General features: G+C 38.3%; 1 protein-coding gene and 2 long non-coding RNA genes across 3 annotated transcripts; 1 reads left to right on the forward strand and 2 right to left on the reverse strand.

Moving 5' to 3' along the window:
* Positions 1-291: 291 nt before the first annotated feature.
* Positions 292-1,719, reverse strand: LOC110928201. The gene is made up of 3 exons (XR_002586205.2): positions 1,559-1,719; positions 969-1,022; positions 292-606 (listed from the first exon to the last, which is right to left on the reverse strand). It is a non-coding gene; the product is annotated as an uncharacterized LOC110928201 (long non-coding RNA).
* Positions 1,720-10,602: 8,883 nt separating this feature from the next.
* LOC110928203 lies at positions 10,603-12,029 on the reverse strand. Its single transcript, XR_002586207.2, has 3 exons — positions 11,869-12,029; positions 11,280-11,333; positions 10,603-10,917 (listed from the first exon to the last, which is right to left on the reverse strand). It is a non-coding gene; the product is annotated as an uncharacterized LOC110928203 (long non-coding RNA).
* Positions 12,030-14,545: 2,516 nt separating this feature from the next.
* LOC110932416 lies at positions 14,546-15,559 on the forward strand. Its single transcript, XM_022175753.1, has one exon. It carries the CDS (start codon positions 14,546-14,548, stop codon positions 15,557-15,559), a length of 1,014 nt encoding a protein of 337 aa, XP_022031445.1.
* Positions 15,560-15,797: the final 238 nt, after the last annotated feature.

The raw sequence follows: 15,797 nt of genomic DNA on the forward strand, positions 1-15,797 counted from the left end.
CGAGGCGGGAGAGAGAATCGGCGAAGGTGGGGCTGCCTTCCCCAGATGATGAACAGAGGGTATTTTCGAAAGGGTAAAGGATTTTGAAGGGTGTGAGAGTTTCGTATGGTGGCGGTGGTGGCAGGGCTGTGGTGGCGGTGGTGGCAGGGCTGTGGTGGCAGGGCTGTGGTGGTGGTGGCAGGGCTGTGGTGGCAGTGGCGGTGGTGGTGGCGGCAGCGGAGTGGTGGTGGTGAAACACCCTCTAATTTGGTACTTGCAAGTTACAAAAACGACACATATTTAAATAACCCAAAAATTTAAAATTTGGGCATGACCCATTCGTAACTTGGACAAATTCCCTGTTTATACTTTATCAAAATACTCAAACTACGACACTTTCCCTAAAACACCAAAAGAACATAACATTTTCAACCACCATTTCAAACATTGAGTTCTAAGTACTAAATACTTGCATACGACTAGTTAAAGATTAAAGACTTCAACACAACTAGACATTACAAAACTATTAACATTTGAAATTACTACAAAAGAGGCGGAAGCGCATCACGGGTGATCAAGGTGTGTTCATATCCGAGTGACGCAACGACGATTAAACTTGTGCTTTACCTACAACCATTCAATAAAACATATACATTAGCGTAGTGCACTTAACATTTTCATTCGCTTATAATACATGTTCACGGGTTTACAAGATATCTTACCAATCATTCTTATTATATTTCAAATCATTCTAGTTGAATAAGCATACTATCTCTCATAAGTCCCCAATAACCCGTTTAGTACGGATTAAGGAGAAAACTTCCATTTAATTCCCTTCCATTCGAACCCGAACCGAGCCAATCACTATGGTTCGCTACGGATTCTCACTTTCACATTCTTGTTTGAAACGAGCACATTAAATTGTATATCAAATAATCAAAGGAGGCGATTGATTAAACTCATAACTAAAATGTAAGTAACGAACTTACCTCGATCTTGTGCCTTTGTTTGTGATCCGGAACTAGCTCCTTCTTCTTTCGATCCTACATGAATTCGTTCTTATTTAGATCATAGCTCTTACATTCTTAATCACACTTTCAAGTATCAATGCTACTCATATAACAATTGACAATACTTTAATTTCATCATACAAATCCATTCACAATGATTTATTTAGACTACTTAGATTATCATTGAGGCATTTCATCAAACACCTAACATGCGTACTACTTATCAAGCCTTATGTACATGTATCTTATGCATAAATTCACTAGAATACATCACCTTTCACATAATCAATCACTCATGTTCAAATATTCATTCTACACAATATAATCTACCAACACTCTATCATTCATACAATTTTATTTGAAGATTTACTCACTAATCAACAATCTATTCACTATCATGCTAGAACAAGTGGGTTTTTCCCCCAAACTCTTTAGTAAATCGAATTCATGCACAATATACCTTCTACATGATGATTCTAACTCACATACAATCTAATTTCATACTAATTCACGAATTGGTATAAACCCTAGTTCATCAACAAACATCAAATTGTGAGATTTTCTCTTACCTTATGTTCAAAACACTTGGATTAGAGAGTATTTAGACACTAGCATGCGATTTATGACTCTAATCCTTCACAATCTTGCTGAATTTTGAGGTTGAATCATGCAATTAGGGTTTCCCCCTTTTTCCCTTCTCTGGTCGCGACCAACACCCCCAGAACATTCTGGGATTTTAATTTTACTAAATGATTTAATATAAAATTTTACATTCTTAACCCTCCATGTTGGTTTATTGTTTCATTAATACCCCTCTACATTTTAGTAAACTTCCTTTAAGTTATTTACAAAATAATCATAACTAATCATAAACTTTTAAATATTAAAGTATCTAACCTTATAAATTATTGGATGTTACAAATCTACCCCCCTTAAAAGAGGTTTCGTCCCCGAAACCTTAATACGTACCAAAAAGAGACGGGTAGTGCTTTCGCATTTCATCTTCAGATTCCCAGGTTAGATCCGATCCCTTCCGATGCTGCCATTGCACTAAAACTTGTCGAATGGCCTTGTTTCGTAAATGCTTTATTTTGGAATCTTTGATAGCTACCGGCTTTTCAATATAACTCATTTTATCATCCAATTCAATGTCATCAAGTGACACATGCGTTGTATCATCCGCGAGGCACTTTCTTAGTTGAGACACGTGAAACGTGTTATGGATTCCATCCAGAGCTGGAGGTAATTCTAGCCGATATGCCACTTTACCAATACGGGCCACTATTCTGAACGGTCCGATGTATCGAGGGCCCAACTTTCCTCGTTTGCGGAACCGTATTATTCCCTTCCACGGCGAAACCTTTAAAAATACACGATCACCTTCTTGAAATTCTATAGGGCGCCTTCTTTTATCTGCATAGGATTTTTGCCTGTCTTGCGCCGCCTTCAAACGAGCCCGGACCTGATCAATCTTTTCATTCGTTATTGCCACAACATCTTTAGGCGCAAGTTCCCGTTGCCCGACTTCTCCCCAACATACAGGTGTTCTACACTTTCTACCGTACAACATTTCATATGGCGCCATTTTGATACTACTTTGATAACTATTGTTGTACGCGAACTCCACCAACGGTAAATGGTTATCCCAATTACCCCAAGGTCTATGACACAAGCCCTCAACATATCAAGCAACGTTTGTATAGTTCTTTCCGACTGTCCATCCGTCTGCGGATGGTACGCGGTACTTAGTCGCAAGTTTGTGCCCACATCTTCATGAAATTTTCGCCAAAAACGAGACGTGAATCTTGTGTCACGATCCGACACAATAGACACGGGTACTCCGTGACGAGCAATTATTTCATTCATATAAATTTCCGCCAATTTTTCGGATGAAATAGATTCTCGTATTGGTAGAAAGTGAGCACTCTTTGTAAGTCGGTCGACAATAACCCAAATAGCATCGTGACCTCGTTTCGTTCTGGGTAGCTTTGTAATAAGGTCCATGGTTATATCTTCCCACTTCCAAACTGGTATTTCTAATGACTGTAATTTACCATACGGTTTTTGGTGCTCCGCCTTCACTTGGGAACATGTCAAGCACTTAGCCACGTACTTAACAATGTCTCGTTTCATTCCAGGCCACCAATACCCTTTCTTTAAATCTTGATACATTTTTGTAGCCCCCGGGTGTACCGTATAGCGGGATTTGTGAGCCTCCTCTAGCAACAATGATTTCACCTCGGATAACCATGGTACCCAGATTCGGTCATACCTGGTCATGACGCCGTCGGCATTCATCTTTAATTCTCCAATTAGGCCTTTCATTCTTTCCTTCTTTGGATCACCATTTAAGGATTTTATTTGTGCTTCCTTGATCAACTCCAAAAGTTTAGGGGTGACAGTCATTTTCATTGACTTAACTTGTATGGGTGATGGGTATTCCTTCCGGCTTAACGCATCTGCTACAACGTTGGCTTTCCCCGGATGATAAAGGATTTCACAATCATAATCCTTAATTAATTCTAACCACCTTCGTTGTCTCATATTCAATTCTTTTTGTTCGAAGAAATACTTGAGACTTTTGTGATCCGAATATATGGTACATTTAGTTCCGTACAAATAATGTCGCCACAGTTTCAACGCAAATACTACTGCAGCCAACTCTAAATCGTGTGTTGGGTAGTTACTTTCATGTGGTTTAAGCTGCCTTGAAGCATATGCTATCACTTTACCCCGTTGCATTAAAACAACCCCCAAGCCCTGATGTGAAGCATCAGTGTATACTACCAAATCTTCTGAACCCTCGGGTAGGGTTAGAATTGGGGCGTCAGACAGCTTACTCTTCAAGGTTTGGAATGCCTTTTCTTGCTCAACTTCCCACACAAACTTCTCATTCTTTTTGGTTAGTCTGGTTAAAGGTAACGATATTTTGGAAAAATCCTGTATAAACCTTCGGTAATACCCAGCCAAACCCAGAAAACTTCTCACTTCACTCGGGTTCTTAGGAGGAACCCAGTTCACAACAGCCTCGACTTTAGTTGGGTCTACCAAGACACCATCTTTATTAATGACGTGGCCAAGAAATTGCACCTCTCTAAGCCAGAAGGCACATTTGGAAAACTTAGCATATAACTTCTCTTTCCGAAGAATCTCTAACACTTCACGCAAATGATTTGCATGTTCGGCTCTACTACGAGAGTACACAAGGATATCATCTATAAACACTATAACAGACTTATCTAACATGGGCCGACATACTCTATTCATTAGATCCATGAAAGCGGCCGGGGCGTTAGTCAGTCCGAATGGCATTACTAAAAACTCGTAATGCCCGTATCGGGTCCTGAACGCAGTTTTCGCAACATCTTCTTCCCGTACCCGAAGTTGGTGATACCCCGAACGCAAATCGATCTTTGAAAACCAACTTGCTCCTTGCAGTTGGTCAAAAAGATCATCTATTCGAGGTAAAGGGTATTTATTCTTCACGGTCAACTTGTTCAAATCTCGATAATCTATACACATGCGCATCGTGCCGTCTTTCTTTTTCACAAAGAGTACCGGGGCTCCCCAAGGCGACACACTCGGGCGTACGAAACCCTTATCGAGTAATTCCTGTATCTGTGTCATTAGCTCTCGCATCTCAGTGGGAGCTAATCTATAAGGAGCTTTAGCCACTGGCTTGGCACCCGGGTTTAATTCGATTCGGAATTCCACCTCTCGCTCAGGTGGCAATCCCGGTAATTCATCCGGAAACACATCCGCATATTCATTCACCACTTCTACTTCTCCAATTTCAGGCACCTTCTGTCTTGTATCCACTACATAAACCAAGTAAACCTTACCCTCATTCCTTGCGTGCTTCACCGCCTCGACAATCGTGCACAGTTTTGTCTCTAACTTTCTTTCCCCACAAATGCTTATTCGAGCCCCACTAGGTGAGAATACATGAATAACTTTCGCCTCGCATCGAATTTCCACGTGATAGCGGGATAACCAATCCATCCCTACTACCACCTTGAATTCCCCCAAAGTCATAGGAATGAGATCTATTTCAAATTCTTCGTTTTCTATGGTTATCTTACAATTCTTACAAATTTCACATAACAAATAACTTTTACTATCCGCTACTTCTACTTCTAAGGGTACAGACATTCGTTCCTTTCTAAAAGAGGGATAACACATAAGTTCGTCTGACACGAAAGATTTGCTAGCACCAGAATCGAATAACACATTCACGGGTATTTGGTTGATTAAGAAAATACCTGACATGACATTCGGTGAGGCCTTGGCTTCCTCAGTGATAATCTGAAACATTCTTCCCCGAGCCTTCTGATTTTCATTCTTCTTTTCATCCTTCTGCCCTTGTTGTTTAAGCTTTGGACAATCAGCTTTTACATGACCGGGAGTGAAACAATTGAAACACGTCCTCACGGGACTAGGGCACTTAAAGTAAGGATGTCCCTCCTGACCACAATTGTAACACCCCTTCTTTCCCATTAGACATTCTCTAGTGTGAAGCTTTCCACAAGTTTTGCATGGGGGAATACTACCCTTAGATCCTCCTTTAGTTCTTGTGTCATGCTGTTTAGGCTTCTTAGATGGGTTCGTAGTTGACGGCTTTTCAGCAACTCTTTTCTCACCTCTTTCCACTTGCCGCTTTAGTTCTATCTCCCTATCCCGGGCTAAATTGATAAGTTCACTTAGAGTTTCACACTTCGAAGGGGTAATGAACTCCCTATATTCGGCCTTCAACATTCCATAATACCGGTTTATCTTCATCCTTTCTGACTTGACGAAATCATCACAGAACTTTAACTTATCGAAGAATATGTTGGTAATTTCATCAATGGACTCATTCTGTTGACGAAGATGCAAGAACTCATCTTGTATTCTATCAATTGCCGATTGCGGGCAATGATATTTTAGGAACAACTCTTTGAATTCCTGCCATGTTAAAGTTTGGAGTCTCACTTCCCCTATCTCCTTACTTTGGGTATCCCACCAATCTTTGGCCTGTTGCTGAAGTTGACCCGTAGCAAACATTACTTGATCTTCTTTCTCACATCGACTACGTACAAATACGGCTTCAATGTTTGCTATCCATCTTTGACACTTCACCGGATCCACCTCCCCATTGTATGAAAAGGGATTACATGCCATAAAATCCTTATATGTACACCTTCGTTCCTTGCTTTTAGCCCTGGACCCTTCAAGCATTTCTTTTAACTCCTCAATCTTACTAGTCATCATCTCATCAACAACCCCCAAGACTCGGCTCTCAACTTCTTGAGCTAACTTGGGAAGGTTGGCATTCATCACTTTTTCTGCCGCTTCTATCATCTTATTATTGAATGCCTCTTGACGGGCTATTTCAGCATCATCTACATTACTTGTGTCCGTCATCTACATAAAACATTCATTCTATATATTAGAATTCTCTTTTTATGCATCCCTCTTGACTCATACATATTCATTCTATCACATATTTCATTCTATTTACTATTCATACCTTACACGTTATCATTCTTGATGATAATGTGGTATTGCTAGACCATTTCATCCTAAATCATACCTTGTTTCTTATTAGACATTTTCTTTCAACCTTCTTGATGCATAATGACCTGTCACACCCCGATTTCCACGTGTCTCACCGGTGGGCCCGGTGGGGGATTACCGTGACGATGTTGGCAACAATATAGTCAAACCACACAATTATATAATGCACAGCGGAAGCATAAATTAAATATATAATTTCAACCTCTGATTGTAATATCAAAATGTATTACAGAAGTTGAATATCCACAGTGGATCGTAAATACAGATAAAGTATTGTTCCATTAGATACTGCAATCAAGCTTGCGAGGCTTATCCCGACGCTAGGGAGCTAATACCAGCCAATTACGTTTAGGTACCTGCACTTAATCTTTTTTTTTGGGAAAATACGTCAGTTTACACTGGTAAATACATTCAACTGACACATTTGAAAATGTTTATTAACATTGATTTGAATGCACAAGGCACAAACTCTTTTATAACTTGGGAAAATTCATAATGATCTTGTGAACGTTTTACATGTTCTTTTATGCGTTCAGTAGCCCGGGTCGTGCCGGGTTAAAGATTTATAGACACACCACGTTTGCGTAAAACCGTAGTACAGAAACCAACGGCTACGTCTTTTAGTTTTTAATGTCGACACTTTATACCGGGTGTACGCCTACACCGGGATGTCGATGGTCGTGGCCATTTCGTAAAATGATGCCGAGGATATCCGGGACAACGGTCATTAAACCCCCCAAAGGCTTATAAGCAACAAAACTGTTTAAATGAGCCAATCATATTATTTAGTTATCCACCTAAGCGGTGGACGAATATAGTGCTCAATCAAGCGGTATTAATATACCGTAACCCAAGCCCATATAGGGGAAATAAGTCAAAAGTATTTACCTTTGCAAGTATTAATCCTTAATTTAGATCAAGTCACCGATAGCTTTTACTGGGGCTCCTAATCTGGAACGAAGGTTTTAATTAACCTCTTAGAATCCTAACGGTCCTTGTATTAGCCGTAGCTTAAACCGGTTGATTCCGATATATAGATATGGTTAATTCGCACGAAAAGGCGAAAACCGAGAATGGAGTATGATTTGGACCCAACAAGTTCAGTGACTTGTTTTATATGGGTTTAAAGTTCATACTCTGGATTTTGGGGTTCAAATAATATAATTTGACCCGTATCGGCTATTGCACGAAAACTAGTTCCATGAGCCGTACCGTGTGCGCAAATAGGCGAAACGGTCAACCATAAGAGTCGTACGCTTATTTCCTAAGTCAATATGCCTTAAAAGTATTTTGGTATCAGTAGGATACCTTCCGTGACGCCCGTAACGAGTTTAAGTTGGTAATATGCCCCGTAGGGGCTTTTCGGTCATTTTAAAGACTTTAAAAGGGATTTTCGAGTTCTACAGGAAATCTGAGTTTCCCGAACAGCTTATAAAGCTTAAAATACTTTATTTATTATTTAAAACCAGTGGCAACTGGAATCGGGTCAAAAGACCTTGTAGAACTCCCGTTTTGGCCAAAAAGGGCATATTCGGTATTTACCGAACCGTAGCCATAACCGCAGGTTATGAGCAAGGTAAAAATTATTAAAAATCTTTAGAATTCCCAAAATATTATTTTACCACAGTGGGTAAAAGTTTTGGTGACGAAAACTTGGGTTAGATGGGCGTTATGCTAATTGCGCCGTAAAATACAAAACTTTCTTAAAAGTGCGCCTTTTAGCATAACTCTCATTCTAGACCTCGGATTGACGTGAAACTTTAAGGACATGCTTATAATTTAACAAGCAAGGTTTTGGTCCGTTCACGTGTCCGAAATACTCGTTTTAATTTTAAAAGGCCGTTACGGTCAACTTTTAGGCGAATGACGGAAATACATAAAAGACTCGGGTAACTCATGAACTGACCACAGAGGCGTATACCAACATGTGACCTGGTCCTAAGAGAGTCCTAAGGTATATTTATACCTCACTAAAACGGGTCAGAACTGAAGTCAAAGCAAAAGTCAAACTTTTGCGACTTTCTGCTCCGAACCGGTTCTATATAGCAAATGATCGATTCAAATGAGCGCAAACATGTTTATATACTTATTGTCATGTTTTATGATTGTCAAAACAGGTTCCATAACATATATATCACAGATTATGCTTAAATTGCTAAAATAGTTTTCTGTTGACTTTTTAACCGCACGTTTGACTCGATAATTGACACAGTTAGAGTGGTGATCAGGGGGAACCATTTTAGAGGTTTAATACCCACATAAATACCAACTCATAACCATTTTTGATTCGTCATAAGACTGAACCATTTGCAAGATATTGCAATGACAACCGTTAGTTACGACGGTTGCGTTTATAGGCTATAACTATGGAAATGTGAACCCAAAATGGTTATGAACGACTTACAGAAGTTAACTCTTGATGAGAGAACAGAAGGGAAAGCTAGAGAGCTCTTGAATGATCAGATATAAGTGTTTTTTTTTTGAGTTGTGTGAATTGTTATGCTTAAGGCATGCTATTTATAGCCAATGCCAAGCTTTGTTGATCATTGCAAGCACTACCATCTGACCAGAGGTAATGGTAGGTGTCCCCTAAGTGATATGGGTCATTTGTAGGGTGCCCATGCCTCTTTGTTTGTGGTTTGATCGTTCACAAGTTCCAAAAGCCAAGTAGTTACTATAATTCTGCATCTGGGCACTTTACGCGGCCCGCATGGGAGTTCCCATGTGTTTTAATGCGGGTCGCCTAAAGATCAAACATCAGACGCGAAATAGAGGGGGCTCGCGGCCCGCCTCAACTTATGTTGAAACCTTACGCGGGTCGCCTAAGGTTAATATTTCAGGATTTTTAAATCTTTTGTCATGATTATCAGAATCGGGCCATTAATAACGAAATCTTTCGTAATGATTTGCCTGACCTTTCGGATTTGAAGGGGTAACTTTGCGGTTTGGCCCTCGGTTATTTACCGATAGGGGCCTCGTGTTAATTACCCGCATTATTAAGTCCCCGGTTTATTTATTATTTATATTGGAAAGCCTTAACTTTCACTGTTGACGCTTTTAACCCTTCTTCTACGAATTCGATCGTATCTTTCTCGTTTCATATCGAAACTTCGCGAAATTCATATATATTATTTTAGTGAGGGTATAATACCGTTACAAAGTCTTGGGAACGTTAAAGGATCACTCAGAGGTATTATTAAACATGTTGACACAGTTAACCCCTGTAGTTTGTAATCTCTCACTTTCTTCCGCGTTTTATTTTTGTACGATCCATAATTTATTCGTTTGAAGGTTTAAGCATTATTTAGGGATACTATACAGTATATTTACCCTTGTTGACATTTATAACCCTCGAATTTATATACGTTCAAGGTTTGTCAAAATTAGTCCTTTATTTATTATAGATGCCACGTGTAAACACTGACACGTGTTAACACATCATTGGACACAAAAATTCGAGGTGTTACATGACCTTAGTAAAGGATTACGGGGCTTTAGGAACTAATTAAAACAAACCCCGTGCTCAAACAAACAACATAAAAAAAATTCAGCAACTTTGATAGTCACCGTAAGCTACGGTGAGCGCCGTAGCTTACGGTGCTGAATTATGCTTTACGATCCTCCCCTACTGTCTTACGGCAGCACTATTTTTGCCCAGTACCTACCGTAGCTTACGGTGGCCACCGTAAGCTACGGTAGTGCCCAGCGAAAATTACCCCAAACTTCATATTTTGACCATTCTGAACCGTTTTCGTGTACGGTTTCAATTTTTACTAACCCCTAAATATTCCAATGCACCATTTACTACTATTGCTATATAATCAAAACTCATTCTAACACTTATAACTTATAACATTAATTACTATAAAACTTTCTTAAAAGTTCTTACCTCTATTTGCGTCTCGGAGCGAACACACCCATTCTTTTGAGCTTTCGGTTTGAGTTCGGGCACTACATTGTGTTCGAATCCCTCAAACCTAGGCTCTGATACCAACTTGAAACACCCTCTAATTTGGTACTTGCAAGTTACAAAAACGACACATATTTAAATCACCCAAAAATTTAAAATTTGGGCATGACCCATTCGTAACTTGGACAAATTCCCTGTTTATACTTTATCAAAATACTCAAACTACGACACTTTCCCTAAAACACCAAAAGAACATAACATTTTCAACCACCATTTCAAACATTGAGTTCTAAGTACTAAATACTTGCATACGACTAGTTAAAGATTAAAGACTTCAACACAACTAGACATTACAAAACTATTAACATTTGAAATTACTACAAAAGAGGCGGAAGCGCATCACGGGTGATCAAGGTGTGTTCATATCCGAGTGACGCAACGACGATTAAACTTGTGCTTTACCTACAACCATTCAATAAAACATATACATTAGCGTAGTGCACTTAACATTTTCATTCGCTTATAATACATGTTCACGGGTTTACAAGATATCTTACCAATCATTCTTATTATATTTCAAATCATTCTAGTTGAATAAGCATACTATCTCTCATAAGTCCCCAATAACCCGTTTAGTACGGATTAAGGAGAAAACTTCCATTTAATTCCCTTCCATTCGAACCCGAACCGAGCCAATCACTATGGTTCGCTACGGATTCTCACTTTCACATTCTTGTTTGAAACGAGCACATTAAATTGTATATCAAATAATCAAAGGAGGCGATTGATTAAACTCATAACTAAAATGTAAGTAACGAACTTACCTCGATCTTGTGCCTTTGTTTGTGATCCGGAACTAGCTCCTTCTTCTTTCGATCCTACATGAATTCGTTCTTATTTAGATCATAGCTCTTACATTCTTAATCACACTTTCAAGTATCAATGCTACTCATATAACAATTGACAATACTTTAATTTCATCATACAAATCCATTCACAATGATTTATTTAGACTACTTAGATTATCATTGAGGCATTTCATCAAACACCTAACATGCGTACTACTTATCAAGCCTTATGTACATGTATCTTATGCATAAATTCACTAGAATACATCACCTTTCACATAATCAATCACTCATGTTCAAATATTCATTCTACACAATATAATCTACTAACACTCTATCATTCATACAATTTTATTTGAAGATTTACTCACTAATCAACAATCTATTCACTATCATGCTAGAACAAGTGGGTTTTCCCCCAAACTCTTTAGTAAATCGAATTCATGCACAATATACCTTCTACATGATGATTCTAACTCACATACAATCTAATTTCATACTAATTCACGAATTGGTATAAACCCTAGTTCATCAACAAACATCAAATTGTGAGATTTTCTCTTACCTTATGTTCAAAACACTTGGATTAGAGAGTATTTAGACACTAGCATGCGATTTATGACTCTAATCCTTCACAATCTTGCTGAATTTTGAGGTTGAATCATGCAATTAGGGTTTCCCCCTTTTTCCCTTCTCTGGTCGCGACCAACACCCCCAGAACATTCTGGGATTTTAATTTTACTAAATGATTTAATATAAAATTTTACATTCTTAACCCTCCATGTTGGTTTATTGTTTCATTAATACCCCTCTACATTTTAGTAAACTTCCTTTAAGTTATTTACAAAATAATCATAACTAATCATAAACTTTTAAATATTAAAGTATCTAACCTTATAAATTATGGGATGTTACAGGTGGTGGCAGGGCTGTGGTGGCGGTGGTGGTGGTGGTGGCAGCGGAGTGGTGGTGGTGGCAGGGCTAGTGGTGGTGGTGTTTAATATTTACTTAAATGGTCATTTATGTTACAAATTTACACAATCAGTTCTTATTTACTAACTGACTTAACTGGGTTATGATTTTTGGACTGAAATGGCACCTTTCCAGAACGTGGGGGACGAAAATGGCGCATTTTTGAAAAATGGACTGAAATGGCCAAAGTGACCAAACCACAGGGACGAAAATGGCAGTTAACTCTTTATATTAAATAAATCGATGGTTTCAAAACTTTTATCTGATTTGACAAAATCACCCCTTAACTTTTTCAAATATACAAAATTCATGGATCAAATTTCTAACTTGACAAAAATGACCCTCCTACTTTCCAACTTGACAAAAAAGGCCTCCATACATTCTAACTTCTCTTTAACCCTCAAACTTTTCACATGTAACCCATTCTACCCCCATACGTTGCTATAATGTCAGAGGTAACCCTCTAAACTTTGAAAATGTCATTTTGACCCCCCTCAAGTTTCTAAAGTTTCAAGCTTATGCTAAAACTAATTTCTTAAGTTTTTATTATGGAAAAGTCGGTATAAAATTCGAGTTCGTCTACGGATTAGCATAATTTTTCTCTGAAAATGAGCCAGGTCAATTATAAATTTTTTTTATGTATGTTTTGAGTTGGACTACGATTTGACGTTAATTATATTTGGGAAAAAATCGGGTCAAATGTAATACGTTTTGATTCGAAGGTATAAATCTGAGTTATCATACGATTTGACGTAAATTTAGTTCGGAAACGAGTCTGATTGATTGTAGTATGTATGTTATCATTTCGCGTATGACGCCGCCGCAACGCAACGCACGATGGGTAAAAAAACTAATAATATATCATAGATTAAGACATCAACTCACATGAGGGTTGTGTCCAATGGCATAGCCTTTGGAGTAAAAATGAAACTCTCCGTAAAGGTCAAGAGTTCGAGTCTTCAAAGAAATATTGCCTTGAAAAAAGACTTTAACTCCAAAGAAAAAAAGAAGAAGAGAGCATTAGAAAAACAAATAAATAACGAAGTATGATATGATCAATTATGACCCATACCTCGTGAACAAATATCATAACTCCTAAGATTCGATTGGTCTATTAGCTATCAAGACTCTTAAGACAGTATATTATTTATGAGACACATTTATCTCACCATGGTATTCTTAGATATATATATAAACATATTAGGGCTGTTCATGAGCCGAGCCGAGCCAGGCCAAGCTCGGGCTCGGCTTGATTATAAACCGAGCTGGCTCGGCTCGGCTTGGATTTGAAACCGAGCTGAAAATCTAAGCTCGGGCTCGGCTTGGTTTTAAACCGAGCTAGCTCGGCTCGGCTTGGTTTGGCTCGATTTTATAAAAAAAAAAAAAACAAATATATACCTCTTAAAATTTAATAGCCTAAAATATTATTCAATAATTTAAAAGAATATATTCAAAATAAGTTCAACCTAATACAACTCAAACCAAAATCAAGTTTAACAATGCAAAATAAGTTTTAATTTCAATAAAATACAATATTAGTTCATTAGTATGGTAATCAATCTTCAAATATGCCATAATTATCAAATTACAAACCTATATACATGTAAATAATAATCAGTTTTTTTGTAATATATATAAAATTAAAACTTATTATAAGTAAAATAATTCGAGCTAAACCGAGCCGAGCTACAAAGCGAGCCGAACCGAGCCAGCTCGGCTCGTTACGAGCCGAGCCGAGCTAGGCTCGTTACGAGCCGAGCCGAGCTAGGCTCACTTTCTAACCGAGCCGAGCCGGCTCGGCTCACTTTTAAACCGAGCCAAATTGAGCGAGCTTTTTCCGAGCTAAATCCGAGCGAGCTTCGAGCGAGCTCCGAGCCGCGAGCTTTTTGAACAGCCCTAAACATATATAAGCTAGATACCGTTATTATTATTATTATTATTTGCCTATCATAAGTTTATATGTATAGGGTAGTTATCGGCCATAATTTTATTTTATGTACTCATATATATGTCCCTGTAACTTAACATTCGGTTTTTATCAATTCATATCATATGTACAATATCATTCGAATTCTGCAAAACCCTAAGGAAATCCTTATTCAAGTTTAACAGATTACTAACATAGTGGTATCAGAGCCACATCCGATCTAAGTTACAAACATCCGAATCACATTAAAAATCTCTGATTCAAGAACATGAATCAAACACAGGGAATTCAAACGCAGATCCCTAAACTGACTGGACATAATTATTATCATTGGCATATACAAATGAAGGTTCTACTCGAGTCACAGGAATTATGGACAATTGTTGATGATGGATATCAAGAACTGGGATCAAATCCCACCGAAGAGGCAACCACAAAATATCGTGATTCAGTGAACAAGGATAAACGAGCGCTGTATATTATCTTTCAGTCTGTAATCGATACAGTATTTGAAAGAATTTCTCTAGCAAGATCGGCGAAGGAAGCATGGACCATTCTACATAAATCATACAAGGGAGAAAACCGGGTAAAAACAGTGAAACTTCAATCTCTTAGATATGAATTCGATACGTTAAAAATGAAAGAGGGTGAATCTGTTGAAGATTACTTCAACAGGACAACCCATATAGTAAATCAATTAAGAATGAATGAAGAAAAGATAGATGAACAGAGAATTGTAGAAAAAATCTCACGAAGCCTAACTCGAAACGAGTCGGTTGTGATCACGGTAGAAGAAACGAAAAATCTGGAAGATGTTTCCACTGAAGAATTAATGGGAATTCTTCAATCTCATGAATTGAGATTGAAGCAGTATGATGATAGTCCAGTCGAACATGCATTTCAAGTGTCAAGTGCAAACCAAGACCGAAATAAACAAACATATAGAAATGAATCTGTAGGGAAAGGACGATATAAGAACAGGGGTCGGAATATGAATTCGATTAGGTGTTTTAATTGCCATAAACTTGGTCATACCGCTAAGTTCTGTCAACAAAAGGATGAACGTGGAAGATCGGATAATGTATTAATTCATAAGGAGGAAGAAACAGATGAACAAGAAGACACTATGTTCATGATATTCAATATGGAAGAGACAGTCAAAAGTTATTGTTGGTATCTCGATAGTGGCTGCAGCAATCATATGACAGGTAACCGAGAACTTTTCACTCATCTCGATGAATCGTTAAAGAAAGAGGTAATGACGGGTAGTGACAAACGGTTGGAGGTATTGGGCAGCGGAGATGTCTCTATTTCGATACGAGGACGAGCAAGGAAGATACCAAACGTGTTTATGTGAAGGGTTTGAAACATAACCTGTTAAGTGTAGGACATCTCATACAAAAGGGGTATGATGTCTCATTCAAAGGCGACAGATGCATCATCAAAGATGCGAGTAGTGAAGTCTTAGGTATCGTCAAGATGACGAACAATAAGATGTTTCCCTTATATCCCGAAAATGATTTGCAGTTTGCCATGAATATGACAATTAAGAACACTTCAAATCTATGGCATAAACGCTATGGACATGTGAACAT

Source organism: Helianthus annuus, chromosome 3 (assembly GCF_002127325.2).
Source record: "Helianthus annuus cultivar XRQ/B chromosome 3, HanXRQr2.0-SUNRISE, whole genome shotgun sequence".
In the NCBI taxonomy this organism is placed as follows: Eukaryota; Viridiplantae; Streptophyta; class Magnoliopsida; order Asterales; family Asteraceae; genus Helianthus; species Helianthus annuus.

What these genes read in the sequence shown, in the direction of transcription:
- LOC110932416 (XM_022175753.1), top strand. Translation starts at nt 14,546, where the DNA reads ATGAAGGTTCTACTCGAGTCACAGGAATTATGGACAATTGTTGATGAT.